The 19,787-nt window shown below is 42.6% G+C and overlaps 2 protein-coding genes across 8 annotated transcripts in view; one reads left to right on the forward strand and one right to left on the reverse strand.

Annotated features, from left to right (window-relative positions):
* The window catches only part of MAF (MAF bZIP transcription factor), a 337,376-nt gene extending 318,687 nt beyond the window's left edge, over positions 1-18,689 (forward strand). For all 3 annotated transcript variants that reach the window (XR_008311189.1, XM_053270448.1, XM_053270446.1), the window contains one exon: positions 2,007-18,689. Coding sequence is in view for 1 of the 3 variants with exons in the window: in XM_053270446.1 (XP_053126421.1) it covers positions 2,007-2,055 (49 nt within the window). In the remaining 2 variants the exon portion in view is untranslated. The remainder of the gene's footprint in view (positions 1-2,006) is intronic.
* WWOX (WW domain containing oxidoreductase) overlaps positions 1,962-19,787 on the reverse strand; it is an 811,261-nt gene continuing 793,435 nt past the window's right edge. For 3 of the 5 annotated variants that reach the window (XM_053270440.1, XM_053270439.1, XM_053270442.1), the window contains 2 exons: positions 3,415-3,559; positions 1,962-2,179 (listed from right to left, as the gene is read on the reverse strand). In XM_053270440.1, coding sequence (XP_053126415.1) covers positions 2,062-2,179; positions 3,415-3,559 — 263 coding nt within the window. In that variant the 3' untranslated portion in view covers positions 1,962-2,061. Of the gene's footprint in view, positions 3,560-19,787 lie in introns of all 5 variants that reach the window. The other 2 variants (XM_053270441.1, XR_008311186.1) reach the window with 2 other exon arrangements.

Genomic DNA, 19,787 nt, shown 5'->3' on the forward strand with positions numbered 1-19,787 from the left:
TAATTTCCCCAGATTCCCAACTTTCTTTTTTTTAAAGCTAGCTTTGTAGAAGTGGAGTTATGGAGCAAAATGTGCAAAAGGAAAAAATAGAATAGTGGATGTTATAGCTCTTCTCCCCCAGCTCCACCTTCTCCCTTTTCCCCTGTATGCCTTTACTGGATACTACACAAGTGCTGAACTGTGCTGTTTCTATGGGGCTGAAGCATGCTCTTCTTTCTGTGTCTTAGACCCGTGGTCGTCATCTCATTTTTATATATAGCAGGTGCAACTAACTCAAGTGAATATGGGAACCCGGCCTGTGGAGGGGGGTGAGGCGGGAAACCAACTCTCAGGCACCAATTTAGGTAAATTATCTGGAACTGCATCTATCAACAGATCAATAAATAAATTTGACTGAAGGGAAATGCACTGAATTATGTACCAAAGTACAATGCCGCGTTTAAAGCTAATGGCTTTGAATTATCGAGTACTTGAACCATTTATCAAAGTGCAAAGTAGCAATTATTTTGGAAATATTGTTCCTTTTTATTTATCACGGAGCCATTTCATTCCTTTTAAATAGTGCTGCTTTGGCTGCTTAAAGGAGGGCTTCTGGAACGATGGAAGGCACTAGGGAGGCTGCCTGCTGTTGATGGATTTGAGCTGCCTGGTGGGGCTCAACTTAGTGCAGAGGAACTTAACATGCACAGGAACACAGGAAGCTGCCATAGACTGAGTCAGACCATTGGTCTATCTAGCTCAGTATTGTCTACACCATAGTTTCTCAACCACCAGTCCCTGGACCGATACCGGTCCGCAAAGGGTTGAGTGCCGGTCCCTGGCTGGGAGTCAACCCCCGCCCCCAAAAACTGCAATCAAGGCACTCACTTCCTCGGTTTTGCACATGGCACAGAAGAGGAAGAGGAGTATCATGGAGGCGCAGAAAGGGAGTGAAGGCGGACCTTCCTTGGGGGAGGGGGAGCAAGCACGAGTACCAAGTAGTGCTGGGGAGGCAGCATGGTGAGGGGGAGAAGCAAGATACCATTTTGTGCATTCATGCAAAAGGGTAATTGGATGAATGGCACTGGAATGAAGTGATCCTACCATCGACCCTTTGACCCATCGACCCTTTGACCCATCGACCCTTTGACCCACCGACCCTTTGACCCACCGACCCTTTGACCCACCGACCCTTTGACCCACCGACCCCTTGACCCATCGACCCTTTGACCCATCGACCCTTTGACCCATCGAACCATTGAACCTGGAGCACACACCAGCCTCCTGCTAATGGAGGAAAGAGACACCTCTTTAAAAGTGGTGATGATTCTCTTGATTGAAAGGGGGGAGCAACTGGCCCTGTCCAACCCCAGCACAAAATCCTTCAGGGGGGGGGTTGTTCCTGGTACCCAATTTATGTATCTTTTTAGAGTGTGAGCCCTATAGGAAAGTTCACTTTTGAACTATTGACTCTTCCAACTTTTGAACCTTTGAACACAAATATATAGTACTCAATGTATATCACTATATATTGTGAAGTGTGTGTGTGTGTATTCAGTGAAATGTATTTCTAGGCAGCATACCAGACCAAGCCAGGTGATCATGACCAAGCAGCATTGACACAAATGAGAGATGACTAAATTAATTTCAGTGGGTGGTCCTGACTAATGTGGTCTGGATCCGGCCCTGCAACTACACAACTTCACCTCCATCAAGACAGGGTTAAACTGTAGACTTTGGGCTCTACTGACAACTTGCCCAGCTCTCCTCTTCCCACCTCCTTTTTGTTTTGCTTGACATCCAGCCTGATGAAGAGTTTTGGGGAATTCCTTGACCAGGATGGTTGTTTCAAGCAGCATTTCACTGAACCTCGTAAGCGGCTCTGAACTCTCTGGATGACAAGTGGAGTAAACATGGACTAGATTGATAAAATGGAGAGAGAGAAATATCACAGATCATTATCAGCCACAAATAACGAAGCATTGGGAGTTGCAAGTAACCATCTTTATTTGTTTCTTTGTTGACAGAAAACAGGATGCTGGACGGAGGCTGGCTTACAATAATTTCCTGGCATGAAGACAGCTATGAAGCACAAAAAAACAAAATCTCCACAGATAAACAAAACTCAGAATGAAACAAGAACAAATATGGCGTTTTCATGGCATTGAAGAGTTCTTTATTTTTCCTCAAGTTTTCTTTTCTTAAAAATAAACACACAAAAGGAACTACTGTAAGGCGTTCACAGGAACAAGATAGACTTGCTCTTCAGGTGACAATACTCAAGCATGTTCTTTTACTACGTTTAAAATTGAGAGAGAGAGAAATGTACAGAACTCAGTGCCAGGAGAGCTGGAACACTGGTGACCTTTGGTAGAATCCAGCCCTCCTTAGAACTGTCCTCCAAGAGCCGGATGGAAAGCCTTCCACCCTCCTGATTAATCCCACCCTGTCTGTTTGTAAAGAGACAACATTACCCCACACTATTTAGAGAATGGTTTGCAAACGTACCTTTTACTATCATACTTTAAGGATATCCTGCAATATGTTTCGTTAGAAGGAGAGCAACCTGGATTTTGGCCACCTTCTCTTTTTGACAAGGTAGTTTTATTTGCAGTCAAGGGGGCGTCCTGATCTTTTATTTTTATGTAAGATTTTGGGTTGTTTTTGTCACAACCCAAAATATTAACAGCAATCAGCATAACTGGCAACGGGATACTCTCCTCAGAGGTGAAGCCCTAATAGCAACTGAACTCCCCAGGGGTAGCTGGGCCTCATATTTTGAGCCGTTTTTCAAATGGATGGGAAAACCAAATGCCTCTCTAAGGTCCATTTCACCCATCACCCAGAAGCAAACCCTGGTCCTGCCACCAAGTGTACCCATGACAGAGAACACATCTTCCCTGGGGAGATGTACCTGTATGATGCATAAGCTTAGCGAAGCCATGCTTTATGTTTTTTAAGGTGCGAACCTTTCTGTGTGGAAAATATAGAGTGTGTGCCTACCACCTGCAGAAACAACGTCAGAAAAGCTTGTGCTGTTAGTTCAGAGTGTCTCCAAGAATTAAGATGGTTAAGCCTGGCAAAATTATATTGTCTGTTACTCTTACCCAGTTCCCCAATTCCCACAACTGCTAGCATTTCATTTAACAGGGGCTGATTTGTAGCTCTAGCCTTCTAGATCAGGAGTTCTCGAGCTTGGGGCTCCAGATACTGTTGGGCTACAACCTCCATCTTCTGCAGCCATTGTGGCTAGGGATGATGGGCTCTGTAGTCCAGCAACATCAGGGGAGCCGAGGTTGGGAACCCCTGATCTGGACGATAGGCCTGTAAAGGTTCCAGCACAGCTCTCTCTTTGCCTGATGGTGTGCTTGCCCTTCCCAGGAGCTCCCAGCTACTTGGCCTGCCCGCCAACGCGGTCTTGGATCAGCTTCTCACTTAGCTCCCACAAGGCTGCCGCCGCCGCTTCGTTCTGTGCCTCTTGCGATGGCAGGCAACGGCAGCAGTTGTTGAAATACATCCCTCCCAGGCCTTCCAGTTCTGGGGCAGTAGCACAGTAGATGGTCGTAGCGGCTCCCTTTTGCTGCAATTAAACAGACAGACAAAATGTCAGTGAGCTTCTTAAAAAGGGTTAGCGCATACTGGCAGAGCCTGTGCTGCTGCCGAGGGTGGATTAGCAACTTGGCTTGAATCCAGATCACGTCCACAAGGGCTCTGCCCACCTCCGTCCGCTTTTACAATTAATGGCCTCCAGTTAAGTGTGAGCTCCTCGGTTTTTTATTTTTTTTTTCCCAGGGCCTACTAAAAACGTTCCTTTTAATAGCAATGCAATAAAGTAGCCTGATATTTATATGATTTATATACCATCATTTAATCAGTGTTATGGTAAATAAAATGCTAACAGTGTCTACATTTCGGAAGGGGGGTGGGCTGGGTTCTTTGTGCCCAAGTCCATAAGGAGTGTCTTAATCTGCCCTGGCAGAAGACACTAGCTAGAGAGTAGATCATTAATATCTGGAGTCAGATTCTAAGAACATGATTGAATTATGGAATGAAAGGTTGGGGGACTCTTAATGAAATAGTCAAAGGCCATTGGGGCTGGGGCAACACCATCTAGGGAACCAAGGTAGAGAACCCATGCCATAATGAGAGAAAAGGAGCAGTTACAATGGGAGGTGGGGTTCAGCATGCCCCCCATTCCTTTGCCAACTTGATGAGGGCCAAAAGGACAATCTCTTTGAAAGGGCTCCCGTGTAAAGTGGGAGTGCGATATGCCTTCCCTCCCCGTCTTTCAGACCCATGTGATTACTTCTCCAAAGCTCCTGCATTTGCCCAGTTGATTGGCTCTACACATTGACTAACTGCTGCTATGAAGAATTAGGTGGACCACTCAGCTGAAGATATAATCCCTTTGCTCAAAAAGGAAAAAAATTGTGACACTTTTGTTGCCTATACATTTATACATGTTTATATCTGCAGATGGTATAAAGATAGTGCAACACGTTCCTTTAAATGGAGAATACACAGTGTATTTTAGCTGGAATAGATCAAAGAGTTGGTCTGTAAACAATGGCTAAGACGTCTCTTCCCCCCCCCCCGATGCCTCTAGCTTAAAGTACCCGGGCGGGGGGGGGCCTTTCCCTGATACAACAATTTGCTGTGGGGCCCTAATCTTCAACGCATCTGCATAACCCCAGCCACAGAGCCTTCCCCTTCTACTGCAAGAGGTGCATGCAAAAATTTCTTGTTCCACTGCAGTGAACGGAGTCACACACAAGTACAGGAATGCCCATGGAGTTTGGCTCCTACACATTTTGTGAATACGCAGAAGCCCCAGAGAATCTGTTAACATTAACGCCCAAACAAATGATATTTTCCAAATTCCATGGTATTTATGGCTTTGCTATTCTAAGGCAGCCTAATGCAGCTTATTAATCTTTTAAAACCTTTTGTTCCAAATGAACCTGGGCACTCCAATTATGGCCTATCACATAAAGTGCAATTGGGAGCACTGCCAAAAGTATCCATATATCTCTGGTCAACAACTTGAATGTTGTGGGTGACACTAGCCACAGGAAAGAACGTGGATCTTAATTTGCACAATTCTGGAGGCCGGGGGAGATGCCTGCTCTCTCCAGGTCTTGTTTCTAGCAATATATAAATCTCTGTGAAATATCGGAGCTGGGTTAAGAGCCGGGAAGCAACCATTTTCCCTCTCCTGTCCATTTCTCTCCATCTGAAAACATAATGAACCCATGCAAGTAGGGGATTGATTGCTTTTCATCTCTCCAATAGCCAGAGGTGAAGGTTGAACACAGAGGGCTAGATCCAAAGGTGGCTGCCATTCCGAGCAAGGAAGGAGGCAGCAGTGCAGCGAGGGAGCAATCTGGCAGAACTGCCCGACCCACTGCACTGGTGCAGTGGGGAAGCAGCCATTTTTGATGCCGCCTCCTTCCCCAGGAAGCTCTCTGTGTCACCCAAAAATATGTTCTTGAGGGCCACACAAACTTCAGGACATATTTTTGGGTGGCATAGAGGGTTTCCTGGGGGGAAACTGTTAGGAACTTCTGTTTGGCTTCTCTCTCGCTTCACCGGTTCAGCCTTGCTCTCTATGTCAGCCGCTGTCTTTCGTTCACAGAAGGGCTGTTTTACCCCCTCCTGCAAACAGCAGCAGTCTCCTCTCTTTTTCACAGTCCCTTTCCCCAGCAGAAGCGTGAGAACTGTGGTAGACCCTAGCTGAGAAAGCACCGCATGAACTCTTGTACAAGCTCTCGCACAAGCATTTGCAGAATGGTGCTAGCTGCTGTTTCCCTTCTGCTTGTAGAACTTCAGCTGAAGCCTACAAAACCTGGATGGCGCGATGCTCCGGGCTGTATGTACACCACCATTTCCCAGAACCTCACAATGGGGTACTTGTGCAGAATGCCTCTTCCTGGGAATGTCAACATTTAAAAAATGCCTCAAGTTTTTAGTCTTTATTGCTGCAAAAAGAGGGTGAAAAGTGTGTCAGCAATGCCTGGTGGGATCTCTCAAGCCAGAGGGGAAGTGCTGAATAGGATTTCTATTTGTTGGGGCTCGTGCCCTATTTAGTGCATTACCCCTCCCTATCATGGCAGTACCAGAATAAGTTACACAAAATAAAAGAAAATTATGCAATGTTCTTTATGTTCCTAATTTATACAGGTCACAGAATTCTGCCGCAAGAAAGCTGAATTTGGATTGCCTGGTGTTTTTGTTTGTTTTAAAAAATAAAAGCACTGAGTACATACAGCTCTGACTGTGCTAGTGATATATTGTTGAGGCTGACCGAGTCCAGGCGGAGAAGCTGTACTAAGGGCAAGGTACCACTTTGCTTCGAAGCCATAATTAAAAATAATAGGCTTGATTGTTCAGAAGACAATGTGCATTCAAGGCCTAATTTAAAACCAATACAGTTGATCCAGAACCTTATGATTATGTATGTGCTTTGCATTGCTTACTATGGTAACTCATTATAATCTTATAGGAATCTGAATAAAGAGGCTGCTAAGCATGACACAAAGTTAACCCAAGAAAAATAATTGTAAGTGTAGCAAACAGATGTGATGGTGATAAATATTTCTAGCCAGTGCTGGCTTCCTACTTCTCTCCCCCCCACCCCCGCTCTACAATATTTACAGTATCTCACAGCATGTCAATGGATCGTGAAAAGGAGAGTGGCAATCCGAAAGAGCTCTCTGAAAACAAACATCTTTCAATGACACTAACAGCCCGACACAGAGACTTGCCAGGCTGGGGGAAATAAGTGTTTAAAATGGGATGGTGAAGCTGCTCTACCAGCCCAACACAGTCAGCAACTTAATCCAGGCTACAAGCCATGGAAATAATTCTGGGTAGGCAGTCTGCAATTGACTCGTTGGGCAAAATGCTTCTAAAGTGAAATTCAACAGGGAGCTGTATTTGGTCCCCCCAAAGCAGAGATCTCTGTTTTGAGGCTGGCGTGCGAGAGCAGCTGATTGGGGAAGAAGGCAGCAGTTAATCCTGCTGCACTGGAAGTGGCAACGTGGGCCAAACTTGAATCTTGCAATCCATTTAAATTTGCCCATCTAGCCCTCTTCAGACATTACACAAAAGACACTCTACACAAGTAGAGTATCTAAAACAGGGCTGCTGCAAGTCACGTCCCACCCCCCATCCCTGTCAGCGCCCCGCTCATGGCTAAAGTGGCATTCGTATGAAGAGGCGAATACTGCACCAGTGACGGCGGGCAGTTCCATGATCAGGAGATGTGGGCCTGCACCTCCTGATAATGGAAGCGCTCACCATCACAAATACCTCCTGTTCACAGATGCCTCTCCATAGGAGATGCGCCCACCATCACGGGTGCCTTTTCAATGCAGAAACGCGAGTCATAACAGATGCAGTAGTGCCCTCTTCAGATGTAAGCAGGGCACTGATGGGTTTGGGGCGGGACGTCCAGCCCTGATTTAGACGCTCTACTCATGTAGAGCGTCTTTTGTATAATGAATTATTAGGGCTTATCTATCTGGATATTCTGGTCAGAGAACCTGATTCTTTCAAACTTGGTTTGGAAAACTCTTATTCTTTCCAGTGGAGCCAATATAGTTCTCATTATTTTCCAACTAAGTGCTCCTGTTCAAGTAAAAACTGATTTTTTTTAAAAAAAAAATATTAAACTGTTTTATGTCACTTCCATGAAAACATTGTATAAACAATTTAAAGCTGGATAAGAATTAACTCTATAAGCTCTATAGTTAACTCTATTGAGAATGATAGCCTTTCTGTATTTGTTTCGTTTTTCAGCCAGCTTAAGGAATTACACAACGTGAATATAACAACAACTCTATTACATTATAGATCAGTACAAAGGCAAATATAGAAGAGTTGTCATTTCCATAGACCTGGATAGGATTTATCTGTAAGAGTAAAGTATAGCTAATATGATCTATGCAAAAGACTAGTTTTTCTACTCTTGCCAAGATATTTTCGCTCTTTTGGATTCCTGTAAAGACTTGCTTCAGTTATAAATTATAAACAACATTATTCATAGTTTTCAGTTTACTCTGTTATTCACATATCAATTTAACCCCCAGACATCAGTAGTCCAAAGCCTCTTCTGAACCAAACAGTCCAAGTCGTGCATATAAGTTACGCAATTCTGACCCTACTTAAATACAGGCGGACCTCGTTATTCGCAGGGGTTAGGTTCTGCACCTACAACCGCAAATGGTGAAACCGTGAATAACGAAGCATTATGTCAATGGGAATTTGGGGGTTAGGTTCCAGAGTCTCAGGAAATGGCCTGAAAAATCTCCATGACACCAAGGGGGAAAGCTGGGGATGAGGGGGAAAATAGTGCACCACAGTGTGCCTTGGCCATCTCAGATATGATTCTCTCCCACTCTCTAGCTGCCCCTCCCCCAGTCCTTCCAGGAATGCATCACAGAATCTGCACTCTGATGCCATCAGCTAGAACATAGCAGCTCAACCCCCAGGCCTTACCGGTTGTCAGGTTGGCCAGGGAGGCATCACAGCATGAGAGGCAGTTCACACAAATACCCAAGGGGTGGTTCTCTCACCTTGCAAAGCTCAATTTCAGCACTTTAGAGGCAGCACAGCATTAGCAACAGGTCAAGTCCAGAACTTCAGAGGCATCGTAGCATCAGAGACAGGTCAAGTCCAAGTCCAGCATTTAAACAATCTCCTCTCTCAACCCACAGAGCACATATGGGAAGAGCACAGCCATATTTGGGGATTGGAGGCTTGCAATGAAAACCATGGATACGCGAGACGTGACACTGAATGGCAATATTGGGGCATTATTTTTAAACCGCAGTTACTCAAATCCATGATTATTGGAATTGTGGATAATGAAGCCTGCCCGTACCCTTCCTCATTATCCAAATATGTTATTACTAGGGCTGCCACCCAATTTAAAAAAACAAACTACTCAGTTGTATGAGTTATAATTAGTGCTGTTACCTGATTAAATCAATCTTAGTTGACTAATCGGATGAGTTTTGATGAATTGATTCATTAAATTATGATCTGCACATGTATAAAATCAATTGTCTGAAAGGCGGGGTAAGTGGGATGCTTTCTAGATGAGGCTACTCAAAAATAATTCCTACAGATTTCAATGGGGTTTTCTCCCAAGGACATCTTGTTATCTCGGTGACACAAGGCAAGAAGTCTTGCCTTGATGGTGGAGTGGGTTAATTGTCCATTTTTGCTTGCTGCACCTCCTCTGCCAAGAGGTGGGGGTCAACCATGAGGCCAGCAGGTGAGAGAGTTTCAAGCTACTGTGCCAGCATCAAACACCTCCCTCTTCTGTTGCCCACGTGGGAAATGGCAGACACTCATTGAGAAATGGGAAAAGAAAAGAGTGCCTCAAATAGGCTAGAATCTTCCTTCCTGCTGTATTAGGTTTTTTACTTTCAGGGAATATTTTTATGTAAAGGTAAAGTTGTGCCGTCGAGTCGGTGTCAACTCCTGGCAACTACAGAGCCCTGTGGTTGTCTTTGGTAGAATACAGGAGGGGTTTACCCTTGCCATCTCCTGTGCAGTATGAGATGATGCCTTTCAGCATCTTTCCTGTATCGCTGCTGCTCCAAATAGGTGTTTCCCATAGTCTGGGAAACATACCAGTGGGGATTCGAACCAGCAACCTCTGGCTGGCTAACCAAGTCAGTTCCCCACTGCGCCATTAAAACATGGAGTTTTCCACATGCAGCCTGAAGTGCCACAGCACATTCCACTCTCCTACCTCATTCTGCTGTGTGTCGACTGGGGGGCACAAGTGTGGGTCGGGGCTGAACAGTTTAAGGGTTTTGTAATCAAAGGGGAGCAGGCTGTGACCCCATATGACACAGTGCCTGACACGCACCAGTGCAGTGGGAGAGCCACCTAATAGAAGTTCCCAACTAACTACACTGGTGCAGTGGGTAAGCAGCTTCCCCTTCGCCCAGGATGCCATCTGTGCAACCCAAAAACATGTCCTGAGGACTGTGAAGCCTGTTCGCCTGGAAACTGTGCAGTTTTCAGGTGGCTCAGAGTGCTTCTGGGGAAGGGAAGGACCAAAAACATTGCCACTTCTCCACTGCACTGCTCTGGAACTGAATCCCCTAATTCCTAAAGATGCAATGCCTCATTAATCACAGTTTCGTTTTTCATGGTCATAAGTTAGGAATGGAACCCTAACAAATAATGATCTCCATCCACCTGTATGTTACTTCTAAAGAGGATAAAGAGAAGCACATTTACCTTCTCCCTCCACAATGCCTGTCACTAAGTCAAGTAATTTTGTCAAGTGTCCATTGTCTGGCGACTAATTATTTGGGCTGGCTCCTAGATCCAAAGAAAATTTTCCAAGGCCTGACTTGCTCCCAAATAAGTGTGTGAAATACTGCAGTCTTACTATCTTGGAATCAAATTCTGTAGGGAGAACATACAATACTGTCCGGAAATATCAACATGGCACTGTGTTTTTCTAAATAGTTGAGAACCCTCTTGGTTAGTCTCAGTTTCTCACAGGAGACATAGATCTTCCACAGACCTAGACTAACCATTCCCTCATCTCGATGAGGAATGTAGTTCAGTTTCTCAGCACTTTCATCACCCTACAATTCCCAAGATTCTCTGGTGGGATGCCATGATAGTTAAATTGGTATAGAGCTGATTCAACTTAATAGTGTAAATATAATGTCCTCTAAGAAGAGTTAGGCATTGCCTAACTTGTCTTTAAAAATTTTTAATGGGGCTAATTTGAATAATTTCCCTTATGTCAGTGACTGTTTATAGGGCAAAAAGTACATAATCTGGTCAGTGAGAGAGATATATATATTCATGGAAGATATGTTTGTTTTGCTCCTTGACTTTCTGTTTCACATATTATCAGCATAAGACAAAACAGGATGTTAGGAAACTAATTAGTAAACAGTTCCACACTGCCGATACAAGATGAACCATCTTCTAAATTGACTTTAAAAAAAAAAGTATTATAATCACTACCGCGTGGCTTTCAGTGCCGGGCAGTTTATGCCACATCAGTATGCTACGTAAAGAGACCTCGTGTTAAACAGCTTCATTAAAAATCTCTCAAACAGTGAATGTGTCACTTGTCACAAATGGCCCGTGATCTATTGTTATAACTCCCCCCTCCCCAAAGTAACATAAACAATGGCGTAGGATTTGGACAATCTAAACAACTTTTGTTTCTACTCTTTTCAAACTGTCAAGAGATTGTCAGCTGCATGTGCCACTAATGATTCAAGCCAAGGTCAGCCTACACTAACTTGTAACAAAAGCCAGGCATTGGAATGGCAAATGCACAGGATGAAAACAATTCAGAGGAGCCCAACTGAATCTTTAATCATGCCTCAAATGCCGTTTCCAAACCAGTCAAACATTTAAAGAGCTGTCAGAACGATCCCATCACCATGAATCTTTATACTGCATGGGGGGTGGGTGGGATCTCCAAAGAATCTTGTTGTGAATTACATTGAAAAGCATCTTGCAATTATTCTGAGTTGCATGTCGTCAGAATTCAAAGTGCAATGCTGAAGTGTATTTTTGGTTCATTTTCTGCTAGTCTAGAAACAATTAAACCCTTTCCCCCCATTCCCCAAGGCCTCTGTTGGCAAGATCTTCCACTGGTTCCCAATCCCTTCCTAGCAGGCTGTTACAGTCTAGATTAGATCTCATTTATGCTATGTGAAAACCAAAAAACCACAGCCGCTCTACATCTCCATCGGCCATAAAGATACAAACATCACTTTCAATAGTCACTCCAGTTTTAAATCATATTTTAAATCCCTCAAATTGACTCTTATTTTCTGGGCATATGCAGCAAAATTCCCTACACAGGCAAAGATCGGACAACAGACATATATTTCTTGTCTTTCGTTGTCCAGTTCTTAGCTTGGGCTTCAGGCATTTTTTCCTAATAATGTGAGACATAAAGTGAATATCCTTAATTAATAGTCAAAACTGCTCATTTTTATAGGACTTCAGGATCAGAATACATTCTTACCTAATTATTTAGTTTAAGGCATTTTTAGATGCTCTCAAATTATTAGAACAAAGCTGCCGCCAATGTTTCTTTCGCATTTAACAGACAAGCTGCTACTACTACTACTTACTACTACTATGCATATTTATATACTGCTTTTCACTGAAAGTTTTCAAAGTGGTTTACACAGAAAAAAGCTGTGTTTTAATCTGTTGAACTGATTAATGAATAAAAATATGTATATACTATTTTATATACCCCCCCCAAAAAAAACCCTACACCCCAACCTCACAGAGTGGTAAGCATAGCAAAAGAAATGAGAAATTAGTTTCCTGTTCCAAAAGGGGCCACACGCAAGGGAGAAACCAGCAAGAGCCAATGGGGAGACCCTGTGCTGGGCTGGATAGGGACAGCTAAATATATAGGAAGACAGCCACCATTTTTAAAAGATCTTTGCCCAGTTAGCAGGGATTCATTTGTTCATACATTTACTGGGTAAACACATTTTACCCCATATATTAACCATCAATATATCAATTTATTAAAATTTATTGGGGTCCATGTCTATGCTGTGTCTTTTCAATTAACATTCACAGATTCAGTGTCTAGTTTCCATTTTGACTGCACCTGAAATAGTCACTCAATCCATCTGTTATTTCATATTCGATTCTATTGAAAACCCCACCCCTACATATATTTGTGGTTTCTAACGTTTCATGAAGACAGCAGGCACTGATGCTGCAATGCAGCGAAACTCAGCCCAGTACATCGTGTAGGGTCAACAGCCGACAGCAAGTGGGGAAGAGGAGAAAGGGGGTGAACTGGAGGATGATAATGGGGCAAGACAAGGGAGGGGCTCACTTGCCAGATGGTTCAAGACTTTCTCCCCCATCCAGAGATCTTAAAGGTATTAGATCCTGATTCAGCAATAACTTACTATTAATTAGTAGTTCACAAGCTTGAAAAAAATAATTGCAATCAATTAGGCAATGAATACAAATTAATATTGAACTGTCTTAATGCTACAAAAACAGGCTTTTTATATGCAGTGTATGGTTTAAAAAACTCATTAATATAAGTAATGCATCTATTAGTATTCTAATATACTCTTGTGCTCTTGGTAGAAAGGCATCATATGGCTGATGGTTAGTTTTCAGACTTGATGGTTAGTTTTCAATGTGCATGTTTAGTTTCTAAAAATAGTATCCAGTCTTAAGGTAGGATTAAATATATAGCACATGAAAAGACAAAGAACAATTTAAAAAAAAACACAACACCCACAAATCATTAATGACAAATGAATGTAATAAAGATTGCTAAACTTTTAAAGGGATATGGATGGAATAAAAATATATTATTTTTTATTATTATTCATCAAGGAGCTTAAAGAAATGACTCATGGAGCGAGTCCGAGGGGACAACTTGATTAACAGTTATTCAATTGTGATAACATCTAAATTCAAAACACAATTCTTGTGAAGTGTGACTTCCAGTGCTTCTTTAAAATTGCCACACCTTGTGGTTAGTTAAGCAAAGTAAACACTTTCCAGAGAGAGACAAGCAGAGAGATACAACAGCTTGATGGCAGATGGCCTTGGCAGAAATAAGAGAGGGAAGGAGAGAAAGGCTTTGGGACTTGCTTGGGGTCCTTGCCATCCAGGCATTTTCTAGGTGCAGTTTTTAACAACCACCAAAAGCAGGTAGGAACTGGAAAAAAAACAAGAAATAAAATCCTATACCACTGAAATTAAAGATTAAAAAATCACAGATCCAATAGTGTTTGGATGTGTGTTTGTCCACATCGATTCATAGGATATGTTCCCATTTGAATGGGAAGCAGACACCAGCTGAAGTCAGATCTTCATCATAATCATGGACACCAACCATGTGGGCCTAATTGTCCCCAAGACTGTATCCCTGTGTCTGGACTGTGCCACTTTTGACTGCAGGTAGGCATGCACATGACTGTATAGGCCTCTATTTAAAAAGAAAGAAAGCAAACACAGAAATTAGCACGTCAGGCAGAAGACATTCTCTCTGCCATATAACTGTTTGTGTGCAGGGAAATTTTTATATATGGAGGAACATGTGAGCAGTTTGAAATGGAACACACGGGTTGACCATCTTAATTTAAGGTGAACCGAGGTAGCTCAATCGCCACGCTTGCAACACAGGTTGATGTGCCTGCCAAAACCCATTCTCAAGCAAGAATGTTCAAAATCCCATATCTTGATTCCTGACATTTTACTCTAATACTAGCAACCGAACTGGACCATATCTTTGACTGATTGCTATGATTTTTAAAGGTGTGACAGACTCCTAGGAAAACAAGGGAGAGATCAACTTGTCATAATCTTTATTCCACCTTCAGAAATGCCACTTTCAAATCAATATTGTGTATGAAATGAAAACATGATATATAGAATCTGCTTCTTTTCCCTCCATTATCTCTTTCTAGTTAATTCCCAGCAATAGTTTACTCCAAAGACTGCAAGCTATGAAGACTTGCAATTGGAAATTTTTTAGTTGTAAATTTATTTATTTTTTTGGACACCACTGATACACAGACACAGAATCCTTTCCGCATATTATGGAAGATAAAACTCTCTACACTCCTCAAGTAAGAAAACTGAAAGAGGATTTCTTTGCTGCTGCCAAGGCATTAGAACTAACTTAGTGATTTATTCTAACTGTGTTCAGCACATGCAGTTTGATTAAAACTACATTTGGGGTTTTAACTGCACAAAAGAAATTATATCTATTGTGCTAGATGTATTTTGAGAAAGTATTACGATCTTTGCCTTAACCCCTCGTCCTCAGTCTTAAGAGAAGCTGGGGCAAATGGAGATTGGCAACATCAATTTCATACCCATGTGGGTTAGGAAACTGGGACGGTCTTCCAGACAATGACCTCAGGAGTTTTAGAACTAGTAAAAAGAAAATAGGTAAAGAAGCAGCTATCTCACAGAAGTGTTCTGATAATTTATTTCTACCTAACAGCTTAAAGATTCTCACAGAAAAAAGCACTCTTGGATTTTTACACTAGTCATCTATAAAGTACTGTATTATTAAAATGTGTTAAGGGCCTGTAGAACCAAGTAGTAAAACATAAGTGAGCTTTCTAGATTATCACATTTTTTTCTCGTCATTATACAATCTCCTCCATGAAAAAAAGAGATGCCCATTGTACAAAAATGAAAAATATTGTCCAGGAGCCAAATAACTGTTCTTAGAATGCTTTCAATTTGTATTTCATGAACATTGGTCCCTTCACAGCTCTTGGCAACCTACTTTAAGATCCCAGCTGGATGTTGAACATTACCAGCTTCTGGAAATTGCTTGAAACTAATACAGTTCCACCTTGGTCTTTATAATCTGATTGAAAAGCAGATGTTACATGTCCTAGAAATGATATCAAAGAGCTTGGGCAACCGAATGCCAAGACCACAACCTGTGTTGCTTCCGATTTTATATTTACTTAATTTTTGTCCCTGTGAACTAGATACTTTTATCACCAGTGTCCTTCGTTGGTTAAATAGTCCTGCCGTCTACCAGTGACCAAACTCTTCCTACTTGTGCTTCAATCTCTTTTCCCCTATAGTTGTGGCACAACGAGATAAGGAACTGCTGCAGTCTGTTCTGCCAGAAGGCAAGGAACATTCCTTTTTGCATAGGCCTAGGAGACAGCTACGTATGGCAAAACAGCCTGTCTTGCTTTGTGTTCGATAGATTTCATTGCAAGAGAGAGAGAGGCCTCATTTGCATGTAATGCAGAACCTCAGTTGAATGGGACTCCAGTTCCACGGCCGTTACATCCGAATGTGGGCAACCTGGGTTGCACACAGCGATGAAACCGAGGGTTGAAACTCCAATCTGAAACTTCAGGTTGTAGTGAGTTTCGTCGCCACAAACCGAGGTTCCAGGCAGCCTGCAGTACATCTGAATTCTGAACTGCAGGCTGCCGCCCCTGGAACCAGAGTGGAGGAAGGAATTCACTCCTCCTTCAACTCTGGTGTGATTGGCTGTGCAAGTTTTGCATAAAGTAGAAAGCCCGGACAGCCAGCTCCCCCACCTTCCTGCAGTCCTTGACTGCAGAGAGACTACTCTCCTATACATCTGAATTGGGATGGGAGAGCGGGGCAAGCGGGCGCAGAACCGTGGGTCCATTGGACCCACAGCTCCGTGTTACATGTGAATGCGGCCAGAGAGAGGAGGATCCAACAACCAAACTGCCTCAAGTTAGACTTCAATGGGAGGAAGGTAGCCACCTTTCAATCAAGCTCTGGTCATGGGCATCTATGTATAACAGTTGTGCTGGGTAGATATGCAAATCCCTTTCCATAACATCAGATGTACCCTGCCAGTTATCTGAGAATTACATTGCAGATGGGCATAAGGATCTAGATGTGTATGTGGATCTTCATTAGCTATCTACACAAAAGGCCTTTTCCATGCTAGGATCTCTATTGCTGGATCAGGCTATGTTGCTTCAATTGTTTTGGCTAACAGCAGTCAGCTTTTAAGATGCCCAACATCCTTCCCAACACTTGTAGCTGTGAAACAGTCAACTCTGATGTTGAACTTGTAGCAACTGTATTGTAAACTTGAACTTGTACCTCCTAAATGCTTGGAATCTGCCTCTGTGTTCTGTCTTTGCATATCAAAAATGCAGTGTCAAAGATAGCTTGCCATGTCTCTTTGGGATTGGTATCCACATTGTCTTTTAAATCATGACTGTATAATAAAAATAAGGTAGGGTTTGGTTGAAAAGAAAATCTCCTTAAACCTCCCAAAATATTCATCAAGAAAAACACAGGGCTAGCCAAGCAGGCTTGAAAGTTGGGCTTCTTGTGGTATCTGTTTTTATACACTGGGCAGAGTGGTTTTTGTTAAAATAAATAAATACATAACTACTGTGCCACAAAAGGAGAATGCAAAACAAAACTGATGATGGGGAAATGAGCCAGGGTTTGTTGACATATTCTGCTGTCATCTCACAGAGATTGAAGTGTTTAAGGATTTATTCTGTAATTAACTTTAATAAGATATAAATATATTATTTATATAAATGTATGTATACTTAACAGTACTGTATATATTTCTACAAGCCTTTTAATACTCTTGGTGTTACTAATCAAAATTAAGTATTTCTCCATGCATAAGATTTCAAAGAATGGCATCTCATTGTGAAATTCAACTGGCTTCTTCTGTTCTTTTGTACAGAATTGTTTGAATCGGAATGTGTGGGAAGGTAACAAAAATAAATAAATAAATTATGAGAGAACCAAATGGCCACCTTGGGCAACTGAATTCTCATGGATTAAAAAAAAAAAAATGAAAGGAAGAAAATCCACCCAAATGCTAATTTGGGGCATGGTCCACTGGGAAGTACTCCTGCACTGACCCCACTGAAATAACGGGAGCTATGTGAGACCACTACCACGGTGCTCTAGTGCAGCTCGAGACGTTTGTTGTGCACCTGAGAGGCAGGGGGCCAGATGCTGCCCTTCTTTGTATGTACTCTCATCCCCCTCTGTCCCTGGGAGCAGAAAGGCATTTTGCCACCTCCCTGGTACTCCAATAGGCTGCTGCTTGGAGCTCCCATCCACAGAAGCACGTCCCAGTGGATTTGTGTCTGTTGGTTTCAAGGACACCAGATATTTTGAAACATCCTACATTCATAGAAGCAGTGTGATGTCTCTGGGGTTCAGATTTCACCCCATTTTGTGCATTGTGTACATAAACATCAGCATTGAAGCACACTCCGAAAAGCCAGAGTGTGAGATGATGATGGGGCTGCCATGAGGGTAGGGAGTTAATTCTGTCTTCCAGAAGCTAATTAAGGGAATGTATTTTGCAATAATACAGATCAAGTAAAGAGCCCTGACTGTCTGGACTTTGAGCTATAAGCCGGGCACTATTGTATTATGTATGTGTGACTTTCATAGGTAGTCTGCTGCAAAGTGAGTCCAGTTTAGTGCATTTCTCAGGCTAAAGACACCAGTCTTGTTAATATTTCATTTAGTACATACTGTAGCGTCTCATTTATATTACTTCGATAATTAATGGTGATAGCTTAGGCACTGCCTTTACAGGGAGAGGTCCCTGTATGTTGGTCGATGGGTAATGAGAAAACAATAGATATTTCATTCACCAGCAGCTTCTTGCTAGTTAGTTAGGAAATGATTGTGTTGCTTCCATTGCCAGGGTAAATAATGCTGCCGTTGTGTTAGTGAACATTTTTAAAGCACTTGATGCAAATAGACTAGAAACAAAGCAAAAACCTGTTTCTTTCTTTCTTTCTTTTTTAAAAAAGGGACTTTCATTATGCTACACCTTCGCATAGAGAGTTTGGAAGGTCTGTCTCAAACCCTTTTGCCACCGACCTTTGGTGCAAAATATATCTCAATATGCATGTGCTGACTATTCAAACGACTGTATTTTAAGAAATACAATTATGCTGCCTTTCTCTTCTCCTGTGTAGATTGTAAATAAATGTAGATCTCTCTTTTGTTTTCCCCCATGTAAATATATGTAAATATTAACAAGCTATGCATGCTGATATTCTAGGCAATTTCAGGTACTTTTATAATCCAAAGGCATGTACTTGAACTGGTTTGTTAAAAAAACAAAACAAAAGAAAAGAAATCAACTCTTTAAAGCTTACTAGAAATTAAAGATTTGTTACTAGACTGGTTCTTAAGTCCTTGGTGTTTCATTTATTTATTTATTTACTCTCCCACCCACGCCTCTTCTTTCTCTGACTGTTGAGGCCTCTTCAGCTAGAGCTCATTGAAGGCATGTTGAATACCCTCCTTTCTCCTTCAGTACCAATGAAGTTCATGCAAAGAGCCAGACATTTCAGCTACAAGCCCAAATCAATCCATATCCAATAAACAACTTTTAAACACACACACACACCCTGGAAATACCATATTGTTATCCATTTCCCTGCACCACAGCACTACCCATGTTTGGTTTCTTTTGGATGAGAGTACACTGGATTGGGGGGGGGGGGTATTGTTCCTTTAATCTACAAGGAAAGCATACGTGGAAGCAAACTAGGGTTGCCATGTCCCCCGAAATTTAGAGTAGCCGCTGGATTTTGGTTCCTCCACCCAGCTGCTAAATTCCACATGGATTTCAAATGTTCTGCCTGGATTTTACTTTGGATCTGATCACATGAGAGGGCAGAGAGGGAGGGGAAAATATACAAATCTGACAAATAAATTAAATTAATGCTGTGTGATTTGCTGCGTGATTTGTATAATATGCAAATTAGGCCACCCGGATTTGGGAAGCTTGAATATGACAACCCTAAAGCAAACAGGAGGCATTCCTACAAGGCAGCGGACACCTTACGAGATTCCCAGGGAGATCCCTTCTCAGATTCCCAGGGAGAGATCCTACATATACCCACCGCCAAGTTGCCTTCAGCCAGTGCTAAACTCCCTCCCTCCATTTGAGTCTTCCAAATTGCAAATTGCTGTTTTCAGAGGCACCTCAAAGCTGGGTCTGTGTGCACAAGCACACATGTGTGTAAACTTCTTAAGCTCTACCATCTCAATCATTCAAACACAGATTTACCACCTAACAGGAAAGCATTTCCAAACCCAGACGCATAGCAAGCTAGGCAGGGTCTCTCTCCTCCTCCCATGCTGCAACCACTGCATTTCTTCTCCCCCCAACTGCCCCCTTGCCTCCATCCCCCACATTACTCCCTGCCTGGCCATGCCCCCCCCATTGTGGAGGCCAGGCGGGCTCCCACGTTGGACACACACACACACACACACACACACAC

The sequence above is a fragment of the Hemicordylus capensis genome, chromosome 9 (assembly GCF_027244095.1).
Source record: "Hemicordylus capensis ecotype Gifberg chromosome 9, rHemCap1.1.pri, whole genome shotgun sequence".
NCBI lineage: Eukaryota > Metazoa > Chordata > Lepidosauria > Squamata > Cordylidae > Hemicordylus > Hemicordylus capensis.